The sequence below is a fragment of the Anarrhichthys ocellatus genome, unplaced genomic scaffold, assembly GCF_004355925.1.
Source record: "Anarrhichthys ocellatus isolate YVR2014 unplaced genomic scaffold, GSC_Weel_1.0 scaffold1, whole genome shotgun sequence".
NCBI lineage: Eukaryota > Metazoa > Chordata > Actinopteri > Perciformes > Anarhichadidae > Anarrhichthys > Anarrhichthys ocellatus.
This window is the reverse complement of record NW_022280031.1, coordinates 7,792,282-7,809,008: the sequence shown is the minus strand read 5'-3', so window position 1 is coordinate 7,809,008 and position 16,727 is coordinate 7,792,282. Positions and strand designations below refer to the sequence as shown.

General features: G+C 41.5%; 2 protein-coding genes across 3 annotated transcripts; one reads left to right on the top strand and one right to left on the bottom strand.

The window, feature by feature from the left end:
* Positions 1-349: 349 nt before the first annotated feature.
* Positions 350-3,190, bottom strand: tsfm (Ts translation elongation factor, mitochondrial). 2 transcript variants are annotated; one of them, XM_031850683.1, is made up of 6 exons: positions 3,032-3,190; positions 2,529-2,681; positions 2,258-2,386; positions 2,013-2,135; positions 1,404-1,485; positions 350-946 (listed from the first exon to the last, which is right to left on the bottom strand). In XM_031850683.1, the coding sequence occupies exons 1-6, from the start codon at positions 3,077-3,079 to the stop codon at positions 552-554; spliced, it is 930 nt and encodes a 309-aa protein (XP_031706543.1). In that variant the 5' UTR covers positions 3,080-3,190; the 3' UTR covers positions 350-551. The 2 variants fall into 2 exon arrangements, with proteins under 2 accessions (XP_031706543.1, XP_031706553.1); XM_031850693.1 differs by having other exon boundaries at positions 2,264-2,386.
* A 4,821-nt stretch (positions 3,191-8,011) lies between these two features.
* On the top strand, positions 8,012-13,011 carry endou (endonuclease, polyU-specific). Its single transcript, XM_031853600.1, has 9 exons — positions 8,012-8,087; positions 8,211-8,324; positions 8,406-8,528; positions 9,988-10,165; positions 10,267-10,472; positions 12,049-12,162; positions 12,254-12,360; positions 12,459-12,601; positions 12,678-13,011. The coding sequence occupies exons 1-9, from the start codon at positions 8,030-8,032 to the stop codon at positions 12,796-12,798; spliced, it is 1,164 nt and encodes a 387-aa protein (XP_031709460.1). The 5' UTR covers positions 8,012-8,029; the 3' UTR covers positions 12,799-13,011.
* Positions 13,012-16,727: the final 3,716 nt, after the last annotated feature.

The following is a 16,727-nucleotide window of genomic DNA, read 5'->3' as shown; positions in this document are numbered from 1 at the left end:
TTACAATGCCCTTATTATGGGAAAAAAATTGCTTTATAAAATTGCAGAGATACAAATTTTGATGCGGTGTCATGACTAAACTTAATGTTGACCTTACTGTTCATATGACACACTAATCAAAGTTACTGTGAGGAACCTTTAACTATGAAAGTCTCAATTTAATACTTTTGTTTCTGTATGACCTACATAACGGGAGACCACAAATGACCATCAGCAATAAGATGCGCCATTTCTTTATAGTTGTTCTTAATGCTTGTCATCAACGCCACCAGGTTGCACGTGAGAACCAGAACCAGGACCTGATATTTAAAAATACTGAGTAGCATAAACAAATTAATATTGACTAACATTTCCAGGATAAAAACATTTTATTGCTGGATTGGTAATTTCATCAGGAACCAGTGCTGGTAGACCTACATATTCTGCTCTCACATGTACAATAACACTTTGTGACTGTCTGAATGTTCAACAATAAATGGGTAGTTGAATTTCATCTTAATATTAAATAAAGACACAACACAAATTCTTTTGGATGAATGATTACCCTCCCTTCATTTAGCTTCTTCACTGGCTGTCTCGCCACACTGAAATCGGATAAAGTCCAGCACTCGAGCCTGTTGACCTCTGAGGAACTGTGCAACAGTCCTGCTGGGGTCTCCCAAGAAGGTCTGAGGCAGCAGACGTGTCTCACTTTCACCACAAGGCAGGTCATCCATGTCACCCAGGGACACAGGGGCCTCTCCCACGATATGCTGTCCCAGCTTACGTCCTAGAACTTCCCATTCTCCCTTCTCTCCGGCCTGAAATACGACCAGGGCGCCGTACCGACCCATGGCCACCTCAGTCTGGCCGCGCACACCACCGTGTACGTACGAGCCAATGTGCCACTCAGCTGGGACCTCCACTGTCACCGCCCGCCTCACTGACATGTTCTCACCGAGGCGACCTGAGAGGAAAGAGGGGAAACATGTTTTATCAAAAAAAGATTGGTGCAATAAACTGATTTCTCGCTTTTGAGGGCCCCTTCTGTGCGTCTCCATTGACAGCGGATTTGAGGGCATAAAATAAATCGCATCATGTGTCGCAGGGACAACATGCAGCAGAAGGCTGCATATTTATTATTTATTCAGGAACAATAGCTGTGATATACAAAGAGAATATAAATCCCCTACAATAATCGTGCAACACATTCATAAAGAATAAATGAATAAATGCAGCCCGACAGATTTGTTTCTTTTGAATGCATGGAAACGAATGTACAAGACAACATCAACTAAAATTTAGAAATGTGTCACACTGCCATCATTGCTGGTAAAAACACAGAATAAAAGAAAATCTTAAAATGCCGGTTGAAGGAGCGCAGGAGGGACATGTGTTTTAAACTAAAAACTTTTCATACTGACCAATCGTGACAGCCACCCGATCAGAAAGCGAAGCTCCTTCATCCACACCGAGTTTGTTTAACTCATCACCTGCCAGGACACTCTAGAAACAAATGTAGTATGTGAGCAGAATCAAAGCAGAGCAAAGGACACGAAGCTGGTGCGTCCTGACATCCTGAGTGTTGTATTCAGTGGTATGTATGCAGTCATACATTCCTTCTCATCAGCATCCACCTCCTGAAGACTTGTATACATTAAGCACTGTTAAGAGTGAAGTTGCAGGTAATGAAGTTTTATTACCACTGTATGCACATAATAGGACAAAATGATAATTGCTGCAGCTTCATTAACACAGATTAGTAGTTAACTCTGCAATTGTATAAATGATCAATCAATAGGTCCTTTCCACAGTACTATATTAACACTGGCTTTATTCTAAGCCACGGCAGTGTGAGCCAGCATGCACAAGACCCGGACCCTGAAACTGAAACAGCATTCAGCCATCATTACCGTCATTATTTACACCTCTGTCTTCCTACAATGTATTTTATTAATAAAGCCTATTATATAGGAACATTATATTAATATAAAGCCACATCAGTATATCCGTTCTCAATGTGGGTTGTTTACCTTAACATATCCTGTCTTGCTTTGGGTTTTCTTACGGTGGTGAGCCAAGGTGGCAAATGCCACATCCTTAACCAGCAGTTGGAACTTCTCATTACGGGCAACAAAGTCTGTCTCACAGTTAACCTGCAGAAAGCACACAAGAAGAAAGACAACAGATACTGCTGAATGCCATGTCCAACAAAACAAGAAAAAGGATCAACTTCAGTGATTGCGCTGGTAATTAACCGCTGTATCGCTGGCCGTACCTCCACCATAACTGCAGCTGTATCTTGTATAAACAGGCCAACCAGTCCCTCTTTGGCTTTGCGACCCTGCAGCTTGTTCGCTTTGCTCCAGCCCTCCTTCTGGGCCTGCTCATTCAGCCAGGTCTCTGCCTGAAGGATAGCAAATGACATCAACAACACAGTCCCACAGCTAGTTGTTTCAGTAGTCACCATATAGATATAATGTTGTAGCACACGTGTGTTGTGAGTGCAGGTTGGGATTGAGAGAGGGGGGGGGGGGGGGTTAGGTTACCTGTGCTATGTCATTGTCAAACTTCTCCAGTGCTTTCTTGCAGTTAATGAAAGTGTAGCCGGTGTTTTTCCTCAGTTTCATCAGGAGGGCTTTCTCAGCTGCCAGAAGCCGACAGCCTGTGTGTAATGACTGTACATGCTGGCAAATACTGATCTGAGGAAGACAGAAGGTGTAACACACAGTGACTAGTACAACCTCAGAAAGCTCAGTGACCTAGGCCTACTCCCTACTCTGCCTTTAGTAGACAGTCACATATACAGCTTTAAATCAACAAATGCCATTTTTAGATAACATATTCTACAGAGATATCCAGCCACAATGACGTTCAACCATGCATGAAATAAAACCGAATTAGTAAGGAGGTAACTCTCAGAAACTGGCCCAGTAACGTTGCGCTGGTGAATCAGAAAGTGAGGAAGCTAACTAACACGCCAGCTTATGACAGCTCGAGCTCCAGGTGAAATGATAAAAACATGACCACGTGTAAAGCTCAATGTGCTCACCTTTGCAAAGTCTCTTGTGATTGTTCTGAATAAAAAGGTAAACGACATCTTTAAACCCCGTTCACGTGAACTGACTTATAAAAGCTCAGAATGTCATTGAAGTCCACGCTGTGTACGGAAGCCGAGTACGGACAAAATTAATCTTCGTAGAGTCTCGTATTACTGCGCAGCGCCCTCCACAGTTTGGGAGAAGCCTACAGTTACGTTTTACATCCTGCCTGATCCTGAACCTCACAGTACTGCAATGGCACGCTACATGTTGATATTCTCAGTAGTCGTATGTAACTAATTAGGCTACATTTAATACTTAATTATCTTAATTGATCTTTCTGTTTATTCTGTAATAATATGGTTATAATGTAAATTGTATGGTTGCATTGTCTTTTTTGTGGCTCTACTGCAGTGTCGTAGCTAATGGGTATTCTAAAAAACTAAACTAAACTTCTACTTGCCTATCCGATGCAACAAATGGGCACATGAGGCTTGTACTCATGCACAAAGCAGTTTAGTAATGTCAGAACTGTGACTCTGCCAATGACTCAGATCAGGCTTGTAGCCCGCCAGCTGCAACATTTAAACTATGTTGGGATCTGACTATATGTGCTGTGGAACAAAGAGAGTCAGGCCTTCCCTTTTGCAAGCAAAGGTTTCATCCTGATTGTAGTTTGAGCACCAAACCCCCAGCTCTGAAGAAATTCACATTGGGGTGTGAGTTTCCTCCCCCCAAAAACTATGCGTTCCTGAAGGTACCTGAAAGCAGCGCTGCAATCTAATTGGCTGAGAGCCAAGACACCTCAGGACCCCTGTGGTTCAGCCACTGTTCTACAAAACTACCTGCAACCCCCACCTCAATGCTTTTTCCCTTCGACCTCCGTCGAGCTAGGGAGCACACCAACGTTGTTTCCCTTTTCAACCAAATCCTAGGTCTAACAGTTTATATTCGCTGGCCAAATTCACCAAACTGTCTATTTTATCTTCGTTCGTATCCACGAAGCGAACCCGTTTATTCCTGCAGAAGTGAAGAAGCAAGACTTCTTCAGAAAGAGAGAGAGAACTTCCACTCTCCACCAAGCGCCTCGTCTGCTCCGGCCATAAGGACGCGAAAATCCCTGATCCAGACGACAGCGATTCTCTCCTACCGAGAGAACACCTGCCGCGGCCCGCAGCCGCGCTGCCTGGGCCCATCGAAGCTCAGAAGAACCCCTCAGAAGAACCCCCCCCCCCCCCCCTCAATCAACACGATCGCATCGTACCGTAAGGCAAAATAGAGTCTGGGCAGAGTTAGAGAGAGTTCATTTGTGTTTATTTTATCTTGTTTGTGTGCTTAAAGTACTGTTCATTTGTATAACGTGGTATATGCTTTATGATCACCAACACTGGCGATCCCTGAAATTGCTAGTGTCGTGTAGAAGTTACCGTGTATTCTATGCTACCGTGATTCGTGTCGAGACAGCCGCAGTGAGGTCGAAGTTGCTTCTCATCAGTTCAGGAGGTCAAAACCGCCGGCTGAGACAAAGAGTCGCGGTTCTTGCTCCCCTGGCTGAGAGAGCAATCTTCCGTACTCCCGCGCGGCGCAGAGGATCTTAATCTTTTGTTTTATTTCATTTTGTTTTGTTCCTTTCCCTTCTCTTTTACTAACACACACATATACACATATATAGCTTTGAGCTAATGTAGCTACGTGCTAAACGGCCACAGGTGTGCGAGTTTAATTGGTTTTGAATTAACTGGTTTATATGGGAGTTCCTGAGGCAGATGTGTGGTAGGAGTGGCATTTCAGGACCCACGTAGAATAAACAGGAAATAAATATTCCGATCGTTTCGCCTCTGTCTTTCACGTAGTTTCTACGGTTTCTTTTGATAGAATATAAACGCAACACTTTGCTGGAAAATGTACTACTCGTTCGCGAGGCTGTGGTTGAGATTCCGAGGACGCATAATGAGGACCAGAGTGAATGACAAAGTTGGTGGTAGGTGTCGATGCCTGTTCAAAATACTTACGTCAATAAATCCTTTAAGAAACGCTCTGTTGTCCGTCTTATATTTGTATCATATATCGTTATTAATCTCATGTCAAGTCGATTTGAGACCGATATACCTGTCTGTGCATCCATACAGCCTGTGAGTTAAACATGAGCTCAAACACCGCGTACAGATGACTGTCAACTGTGGGAAGCTGTGATCCACCCAGATTAACTTGTGATTCAATTTCTGTAGGCTCTCACATCGCTTATGTTTTATATTAAAGACTACGGACATGCATCTTATGTTAACGATATTCTACACTGTGCAGCACACATTCATCCAGATTAGACATGACTGGTGACTCTCGTTTTGTTACTAGAGGGTTTAATAACTACACGCAGGGGTTAGGGTGTCTGTTGAAACATTACGATGGAGAGGCTTGGAGTATTAATTTAGGATTTGGACAGCATTACCACGACCAATTATCCATCTTCATTACGAAATCATATCATTAATAACGATATATGATACAAATATAAGACGGACAACAGAGCGTTTCTTAAAGGATTTATTGACGTAAGTATTTTGAACAGGCATCGACACCTACCACCAACTTTGTCATTCACTCTGGTCCTCATTATGCGTCCTCGGAATCTCAACCACAGCCTCGCGAACGAGCAGTACATTTTCCAGCAAAGTGTTCCGTTTATATTCTATCAAAAGAAACCGTAGAAACTACGTGAAAGACAGAGGCGAAACGATCGGAATATTTATTTCCTGTTTATTCTACGTGGGTCCTGAAATGCCACTCGTACCACACATCTGCCTCAGGCACTCCCATATAAACCAGTTAATTCAAAACCAGTTAAACTCGCACACCGGCACTAGACACCGGGTCTCCTGTTGGCTATCCGCCATTTTGAGTCCGCGCATGAGAGACGTCACCACGTCCCAACTACGTCATACGTCGCTGAGCTGTTCCCTCGCTCCTCCTCCTTACGCACACACACACACACTCCCCTCCTCTTTTCAATCGTCTGTTGATTTTAGATAGCGTGCTCATGAATGTATAGTTGTTAGTTTAGATATCAGTTGACTAGATCATTAGTATTAGAACGTAATAAACTGTTATATTTTAAAGAGCAGCTGTCTGTGATTACTTTGTGCATGTGTATTGTGATGATAGCTGTATATGTGGGTCTGTGCTCGAACTTAAACCTTCACTTTCACTCTGAATGTGTAATAGTACTCAGACTACTGACATTGTGAGTGAACACTAATTATGAGACTTAGTTTTATCGTTTGGTTATTGGTCCCTGTTCGCAGGGTGGTGCCCTGTTATTATTAATAATCATTAATAATTGTTACTTACATTAATAATTCTATTGATGTCAAGAATTTAGTTTCTTAGATGCTGATAACCCAAACACGCTCCTTTACGTTCCCAACATATTGCTGATAACCCATGTCAGGCTATGTTATTCCCAACATATTGGTGCCCCCTTTTTGAGGCTATGTTATTCCCAACAACTATATTGTCAGTTTGGTTCATTCATGCAATTTGGTTTGGAGTTGGAACTGAAAAAAGTCAAGGTTCAGGATAAATTACTTGATTTCTGTCATTTGTCATTAATTAATTTGTTTTTCCAGTAAGAGTGTGTTTTAGCCTGCTTATCAATCTGCCATGCCCACGTTAGACTGTTAATGTTTTTAGCTATTTGTTCTTTTTTTTACTTACTTGGTTTGTTCACACAGACACAAATGAAGCCCCGGCATTCCAACCATCTGTCTAAAGGAATCGGATGTTTAACTGCATAAACTAGCTTGGAATTTTAGCTTTAGCTTTTATATTTGTTCTTATTTGTTAAGAATACAACAGTATTACAGGAGACATCTGCAAGCAATAACCTTTGAGATCTTAATATTTTTAGTGTATTATATAATCTCTTTCAAATTAACTTTATCTTACAACAGTAATATTGATAAACCTGAAGTATATTCAAAATGACACGGATGGTGTCCCCCTTTTTCCATTGTTTCTGACTCACTAACCTAATCTGTAAACTGTTTGGGGGAAATTAAATTTCAGTTTCATCCATTGTTATCGGAGACAATAGTGAGTTAAACTGCACTGACAGCAAGGCAGCTCTTCCCAAGAGAAACTGCATTACTGTTGTTATACTACTGTTTGCTCTCTTATTGTTTAAAAACAGAAAATCAATTGTCAAGTGCTTTGACATTGTCTATTTGACAGCACCTGAAAGCCTCAGAATATAATAGGCCTATACATTTCCTTGTATACTCTATGCATTACTATAAGAGCCTATATGCATCGTTGATGTTTGGTATTTGCCGTGTGAGGAATTGACATCGACATGACCAGGGGCACTGAGCTATGTTGAGTTTTTCTGAGCTTGCAAAAATCCTGTGAAATACAGCATCTGGTCACTCTGGCGGGAGAAATAAGAAAGGATACTCATGTGTAAACGTATTTTTTAAATGTAAATTTAATTTTGTATTAGACAACATGCAATGCAATAGGCTAAAAGAAACATTTAGCTTAACAGTTTCAATGTAACAGGAATCATAATAAAAAACAGTTTAAAATCTAAGACAACCGTCACTCACTCACACTCAGCTCACATAAAACCTTGATGTATTGACAGCACCGCCTCTGTGCTAAGCAGGTGTGGAGTTTCACAGAGATGAGATACAGCAGACCTAAAGTTTATTTACATTTAAAAAAAAAAAAAAAAATGTTTTCAAGAGGTTCTGTTCTACAACATATCAATCACTAATCCTTTACAAATGGTCATTACCATTGTGAACAATAGCTTTTTAAAAAATTGAAATATCACACCTGACAACACATTTGATCCAGTACACACGATCATGGGGAAGTGATTGACCTCCTGGCTTATGGGCTGGTTTAGTGCGAGTGTTACGTTTGGATTGGTCACGTGAAACTTGCTATAAAAGGAGGACCGTGATAACAGTCAGCTCACCTTGTTTTCAGGTTGCAGCTGAGCCAAGATGAAGGTCATTGCTGTCCTGGCACTTTGGGTAACCCTGTTCCACCAGGGATACAGCTGTAAGAGATCTTTTTATGCTCCATTAACACGATAACCTTTTATTATAGGTTTATGTATAACCATGTAATACATTTACAAGTAGGACTGTCATTAAGAAACCAATCTGTCCTGTTGATTCTCAGACTCATGTCAGGGTCGGTGTGGCTATGGAACAGACAATAATATGTCCTGTCAGTGTAACTCGTCCTGTGAGCGCTACAGAGACTGTTGTTCTGACTATGCTGAACTATGTAAAGGTGAGTGAATTCATAAATAATCCATAACACATCGCAGACTTCCGAAGAACTATATCACGAGTCTGTTTCTTTACCTTCTAGCTGGAGCCACATCTTGTAAAGGCAGATGTGGTGAGAAATACAACAGCCAGAACAAGTGCCACTGCAACTCCAAGTGTGCCCAGCACAAAAACTGCTGCAGCGACTACGCAGACCTCTGTAACAGTAAGACCAACCACGTGTTGCCTGTAGCTGTTCTCGTCTCATGTGCCACACAGTACATCACAACTGATGGCTAGTTTCTAGCTGTTTGTGTTCCCTGAGCAGCTCCTCCACTTATGACACCTGGTCACTTTCCCAGGGTGGACACTTTATCTAATCGGCCCAATGCTACTGCACGGAAGATCAGTTTCTCAATCAGACATCTGAGTTGTCAGCAGTTCCACCAAAAAGAGATTAGCCTTTAAAACTCAGAAAGTTTCATTTGAATAACTGCTTGAGAATCAAAGAGGTCAAATTATCTAATATTTCACAAAAAAGCAAAGATTACAGAAAAGTCCAAAAATAAATACAAATCATGTATCAGAACTTTCTTTTCTCCAATTAATCATCTCAGGACCCCTCAGATTTATCTTGTGAGCCTTTGTAGGGGCCTGACCCCTAGGTTGGGAACCACTGGACTATTACCTAACTGTACATGAAGTACTTCAAATTAGCCCCACTTCTACCAGCTATACAGCAAAATAATACTCACGGATCAGTTTGGTATCTCTTTAGGTACATTCTGTTGATAATAATTACTTGAGTAGAGTTTTAAATGAAGAACTTTTACTCGTAATGGAGTATTTTTACATTGTGGTATTGGTACTTTTACTTAATTAAAGGATCTGATTACTTCCTCCATCAGTGTTGGCTTGAGTCACCCACCTCTCTTTATCAAATCTTCTTTCAGTTTTTGACCAGCAGGTGTCGCTGGTGTGCTATAAAACGCTTATCTTAACTTAACCTGCTCCCTTCTTCTACTACAGTAATACTACCCAGTGGCGGAGGAAGTACTATGACCGTTTACTTAGATAAAAGTAGCAATAATGTTGTATAAATATATTCTATTACTAGTCTTACTTTCAACTAAATGACTCAAGTAGAAGTACTTAGGTATTACTAACACAAACTATTGTATATACTGTAGGGATGTTTAATAATACATGTATAAGAATCTATCTTCAAACAATATTCCCCATCAAATGTATCTACTGATTACGGTCTGTTTGCAGTTCATGTTAAATCTTAATTTGAAAAGTAACTTGAACCTATGAGCAAATAAAATGGGCCGCTTGATTAAAATCTGGGATGTAATATCCCATCACATATTGATGCTCATTGGACTTTGGGTCCAACACTCCAATGTAAATCCCATTGTTAAAGCTTTAACTTATACCTATAGAATAAATGTAAGTACAGTATTATTAGAGTAGAAGTAAAGTAGCATAGAACGGAAGTAAGTTGAATAATAATTAATAACTGTCCACCACACTGTGCTATAGAAATGCAGAAATCACTGTTCCAGGTTAACAACACTAGCATGATGGGGCATGTCATCCACGTCTCTTTTATCTAATAAAAAGGCAGAATTAACACTAACATGACGAAGTCATTATCTGTGTGTGTTTGTGATGTTCTGCAGGTGACGGAGGAGGTGGAGATGGAGGTATTGCGATCACTGATGCTGAGATCAAGGCTCTCTCTGAGACGCTCTATGCTCTGGATTCAAACAAGGCCTCAGCCTCAGAGTTGATCATTGAGCCTCAGGCTCTGGTGCCCGACTCTCAGACGAGCTCCAAGAAGGATCTGTCCTCTAAACCGTGAGGAGACGATCTTATTAGCACAGCGCTCTCTTCTTCTTGATCTTGATGTAAAATATTTATCCCCTTTTTTTTGTGTCATTTTGTCTTTGTGCTTGCAGCTTTTTCCGATACCTGAATGAGGAGGCTCTGTTCTCCAGACCCACCTACGCTGCTCTCCTTGCTGTGCTGGACAACTACGAGAGGATGACTGGACAGACAGAGGACTTCAGTGCTCAGCAGCTGGCTGAGCAGGAAGCCTTCCTCAAGGAGACCATATCCAACACTGAGCTGGGCAGAGAGCTGTTTGCTTTCCTCTACACCAAGGGTAACTAGGTCCACATGTAACAGTACAAATCCACACACTGGTTGAGCACATACAGCTCTGTGGTCTATTGAAAGTCTGACACTGTGGGCCCCTCAATCTACTCTGTTGACAATACTGTCATTTTTCTATATTTTTACATGACTACATACAATACAATGTTGCCAAAGCATTCAATTTTTTGTCAAATTGGCATCATTTAAAGTATGCCAAATTAGCTATTAGCAGTTTCTGTTTGCAGTGTACACATGGATGTGCAGACAACTATCAATGGATTACTTTGATGAAGAAAAGTTAGAAATGTGATGAAAGTTCTACAGTTAATAAGAAGCATGTTCTTCAATGATTTCTAATGATTTAAGGCTGTGTATTTGTGATTGATATGCCTTTTTAGAACGGGCCGAGTATATTTGGCTTGTGGTGTTGCTGCTTGCAGCTTTCTCGGCAAATACAAACATACAAACAATCACACACACGACACTGCACTTCCTTGGGTCCTCAGCAATACACGTGCCGTGACATACAGTAGTTGCGTCACACACCCAACTATGTCACTTGTCCCTCACGGTCAGAAACTCCAGTGAAATACACCCAAGTTTAGAAAAATAAAACAGGGACAGACTTTACCAATAGGCAACCTGGGCCTGGGGGCCCAACTAAAAGGACCACAAACAGCTATAGATTTATTATGATGTTTAGATATGAAAATTATATTAGTATTGAAAGCTCCACCTTGAACAGACATTAAGTAAATTGTGCTGATACTGCCTTTATTTCCCTCCTCTGTTGAAGTTGGAGTTTTACTGTGTAGTTGTTTTACTAATAATAGTTTGTCGTTTTAATTCAGAAAAAAGAAGGCCTACTTCTTTTACTACTGCCAATACCAACATTACCAGTTAAAGAAAGGGTGAAAAGTAAAGCAAAGCAAGAATTTGTTTACATTTGTCCCCCAAATCACTAAATCCGTCCCTGAAAAACACACCCAGGTCGTGGTCACTCGTGGTCAGAAACATGGGTGAAATGCACCGAGCCAAGGCAATTTACAAATGGCCATATTAGTCGCTTGTTTTGACATAACCACCGCACCTAAAAAGTAAAGCATGGATTAAATCATTCAAAGCAAAGATATTTTGCTAGCGGTAACGTTATTAGTGTTAGAACTTACAATCAAGTCATACACTGTGGAAATGCAGTCTTACTCAAGAGGGAAAGAAACACCCAAGTCGCAAAACCTGGCTGAAATACATTCAATACACTCTGCTTCCAGTTGTCTGATCGTGTTGACTCCAGGGCAGTGAAGAGGAGTCTGGCAGTAACATTAGTATATCCACTAACCAGCAGCAACAGGAAGTGCAGTGAATTTAAGGCAGGCTCGCTGCCGACGACATGCTTTCGTTTTTCAATATTGACACCTCTCGTGTCCAAATTGTACCAAATTCAACACATAATTCCCAGCAATACAACTGCCAAGCATAAAGCAGATCGAATGAGCGGTTGTTGAGATATGCAGATGACATACCCACATACATACAGACAAACAGACAGTGATTCCTTGTTGGATGTTATTTTGTATTTTAAGGCGTCTATGCGTCAGAGGAAGAGTTCATTCAGGACCTGAAGATGATGTGGTTTGGTCTGTACTCCCGCAACAACAACAAGATGGACTCCAGCGGCTTTGAACACATCTTTGCAGGTTTGGACGGAGCAGATTTCTTTCAAACACCACAGATGTTTTGCAGATTTTCTTTGTGATTATTAAAAAAAAAAAACGCCTTCCGTCATAGGAGAGATCAAAGGAGGAAAGGTGTCTGGTTTCCACAACTGGATCCAGTTTTATCTTCTCGAGAAAAGAGGAAAGATGAACTACTACAGCCACAGCTTCAATGGGCCCGTAAGCATCACAATGTAGACCTCAATATCTTGATTTAAACTGTGACGTGTTCGGCCCTCCCTTCACTTTCCCTCTTTCTTTCTTTCACCTGCTTTCAGTGGACTTCCTACCCTGATGTCATTGGGATGCAGTTCATGTGGGAGGGCTACTTCAAGCAGGTCGGTTCTGCAGTCATTGGCTGCAGCCCTGAATTTGACTTTGCCTTGTACAGCCTTTGCTACATCACTCGCCCGGGAAAACAGTGAGTATACCTACATGTCCTGTGATGTTTTCCAGCATGTGATTTTTCCGATTCACATTTTTTCTTGTCCATTCAGGTGTCGTCTGAGCCTGGGAGGAAAGGAGCTCATTATGCAAACTTACACCTGGGATAATTCTTCCTATGGTGATGGAAAGAAGTACATCGGCTCTGCCTTTCCTGCAACCCCCAGAAACTGAGGCTGCCATCTAATAAAACATAAGCAACTCACAGAGGAGTCCGTTTGTGTTTCATTACTCGTGGTGCAAACACTTCATAGTAATATCCCCAAAAGAAGCAGTTTTCTCAGTAAGAGGTATTCGTCAATGTAATTAAATGTATCAAATGTAAAAATATGTATCGCAACAGCTTATATTTTCACTCTTAAAATGTTTCTATAAAGTGGGAATAAAATGGACAAAAAATATATATCTTCACGTATTGTTTCTTTTCATAAGTGGCTCACTCTGACACATGCATATCCACTTGCATAAAGAAAACAGTAAACCAGACAGTCGATTAATCTGCAGTGTACCCTCTCGTGAACAGTCTTGCAGACCAAGACAATGTGGTGTTCTCCCAGGGGCACGATCAAACTGCCTAATGGGGCAAGAAATGGGCGTTTACACACCCTGAGCTAGCACAATACTGACACCAACCCGTCAGTAGTGAGAGCATGTGTGCATCTGACACAATTGCTTATTGTCTTATATAACAGCTAAACAAAAAAACAAAACAAAATGCAGTCTTTAGCAGTGTGAACTAAAGGAACAAAAAGACATTAACAGATCCTGTTCTGCTTGACCTGCTTCAAACAGTAGCCACCAGCTAAACCTGTTCTTATCAGCTGTCCATAAAGCTGTGTGTATAACTCCCCAGTGTGGGGTTAAGAGTGTGTGTGTGTGTGTGTCCGTCCAGCTGGGATGGGGGTTGATTTTACTCTTTCACTCATCTAGGGTGACTAACAGGATGAATTCTGGTCTGCCGACAGAACAGGGGGACACACTTGCAGCCCTGTTTGAAGAAAGTATTACAGGAGATGGATCTGCCACTGATCCCATTGTCCACCAGTCTGTGTGCATTCATGCAAAACAAGAGCCCCAGACCAATCAGCTCGCAGGAAAAATGCAGCCTTCAGCGATTTATCTGATTTGGGCCTCACATGCAGTCAAAGTGTTGCAGCAACAATAAAGTTAGCCCAGGGAAGAATTCCGCCCGCTATTTCGTCAGAGCATATTACATTTTCTGAGCTGGTGATTCTAGAAATTAGAAGAGTAAATCTTCTCTCTTTTCACACTGCCTTCTTTTCAAAGCCCCGGTGGAATCAAATTAACCACAGTGGGGCAAATAAAAGAAAAAAAAGATTCAATTGTTTCTTTTGTCAGTCACACAACTTCATAATCAAATTATAGCTGGCCACCCGCCAGCGTGTCCTCGCATCTCCCCCCCCCTCCCCAAATGGGCTTCTTCTGGCAGATCTCGTGAGCCACCTGACTTTTGTTTTGTAATTATATTATCCCGCTCTCCCTTTAGCGTGTTGTGGCTAATGGCTGCGCAGGCTAGCCCAGCTGCACATGCAGAAACAAAGCTGCTTATGGGGCCAGACAATGGACCCGTGGAAAAGGGACGCCTGAAGGCGGTCAACCAATGAGCACGCACAACAGGGGGCCAACAGAGGGTTTAGGGAAGGGTTTAGGGGTTCAGGCAGAGGGGGTGTCTATTTTACCCAGTAGTGGGGTCCATCAATGAGATGGTTAGTAGGAGGACACATGGTCAACATCACCCCTGTCTCCCCAGGGTCAGTGCTGGGCTGGAGGGAGGTTCAAGTTTTGGCTTAAATGTCGGCCGTTTCTAAAGTTGATGGGGGACCATGAAATACAGAGCAACGTTCATTCTCTAGAGTTTTTTGTGTGCTTTCCAAACAATTTGATGACCGCATTATCATTTGAAGTGGATACACACATGCAGAGTGAGAGATACAATCTTGATCCACTGAACTCACCATGTCATAGTATCGCTGCAATTAAAATATATCCAAGGCTGCTGATATTATTGGAAGAAGAAAAATATTTTAATTACTATATGCAATCCACCCACTTCCCTAAATATGAACTACACAAACACACACTGACATACACTCACTCCTTATGCTGTGGCGTTGACGTCTCTCAGAGGACTTCCAGTAGGACAGATGGACAAGGCCCATTTATCCCCACTGTCACAAACAGTTACACTGGGGATTCATGGGAAGGTCGTGTTTGTGTGTGTACTGGAGTGAAGTTTTATCCGTCCTTCATATTATGAATATAATAAACTCAATTCCCATCTCACGAACATACCTTATTAAGGTGAGGCAGTGTCCTCTGAGCAATGTGAACATACTGAGTGAGCTGAGCAGCCAGTGGAGGACATATGAGCATCTGAGCCACAGACTGTTAAAATATGAGATGTGTTTCAGAGAAGGCCATCTGCAACAGAGCTTCATCACGTGAGGTCAGCACTGAGGGACCTGGGGACATTATGGCATACATACAGTATTACACTTGAGCACCACTTGTGGAAGATGAAGACTGGGTGATATAGAGTAAGTGGGTCAAACTGAAAAGAAAAATCATGTAGGTGGAAGAGCAGTTTTGTCATGACAGATGTTGTATTTAGCAAGACAAAATAAAATACAAAGTCCAATTTATTTTGGTATCACAGTGTTATGAGTGTACGCAACGGGGACACAAGGCCTCAGCTATCATATTCCCCTGCTAGTCCCACTCTTGGGATGCCAGAGGCCCGGCTAGGCTATTCCCATTTCAGGCTGCAGGTGTGGAATAGGAAAGGCAGAGACCCGCAGGGAGGAGCAGTGGGGAAGGTGGTCGACCTGGGAATGAACGGAGAATGAGAAGCACACTGGGCGTGCATATTACCTCGTAACCTAACTCAAGCATCTCTGTTTGAGCATAAGGTGCTCTGTTTCTAAATCATGCAAACTATCTGCCTCCCTGTTCCCTGGTCAGCGATGATGAGGTCAACAAGATACCCTGTTGTTGCTCACGTCTTTGTCACAGAACTTTTGTGTGGTTCAGGGACAGATTATGACCAAAATCATAATTCACTATTTAATGTATCCTTACACTTGAATTAGTGTGTGTATATGCCAAATCTACCTACCTAAATTAAGTTTATTATTTTAGGCAAATGTTATAGATCATAGTTGAATTGTCCACTGACACAAGCCTTTTGGTTGTGGCTTAACAAGTAAACTAAGAAGGACATGGGATTATTCTAAGAAGTATAAATTAGGCACAGTTATCTTTAGTTCCATACAAAGCACGCCCCTTTTGAGTTTCTTTGTAAGTGTATGTTTCTCAAATGAGAGCAATGTCATAGCGTTAGACAATCCTCACATCCACCGTTGTTAAACTGCTCTAACACGTGAGAATCTTTCGCATATTATTTCATCCTTGACTGGTTGTTTAGGCCCCTCCTGAATGTTGAGGCAACACTCCACAAACTTTTTCTGTCTTGGTCAGTACAAAGCCTCAGATATTATTGATGTGTTTGTGTGAGTGAGATGCGTTTCAGTTGGCAATTTGATCAACAAGTGGAAGTTTAAAGTTTGATTTGATGATCAAATTATCCGATAAGCCTTTAAAGCCTTTGACAAAGCAACTTTTGGTACTTTTGGGCATTTATAAAGCATAAAGAAGATTTTACCTTATTGGAAACTAAAAGATAATCAAAAACGTATACATACATCATTACATCCAGCAAAGATAACTGTGCTGTTAGGATGATACAGCTATTTGCCTTTTGTGGTGGAATATAACAAAGTACATTTACCCAAGTACACTTCAAAAAGCGAAAACTTCTAAATTTTTACATATCAAAGTGTATTTACAGGTCTTAGGGAATATTACTGTATATGTGAAAAAAGTTGTATAAAGCCCTTTGTGGCTGCAAAGGGAGCTGTGTCATGTCTGATAAATGGACTTAAGTGATGTCACTTGAGTCAGTGTCAGTTGCGGCTTCATGATTGAAACATTTAAAAAATTCGGGGGTGTGGATTTAGAAAGAAATGATCTCACCTCAGACCTGCTCCTAATCTCTGGTTTACTTTTCTTCGAGTACTCTAATA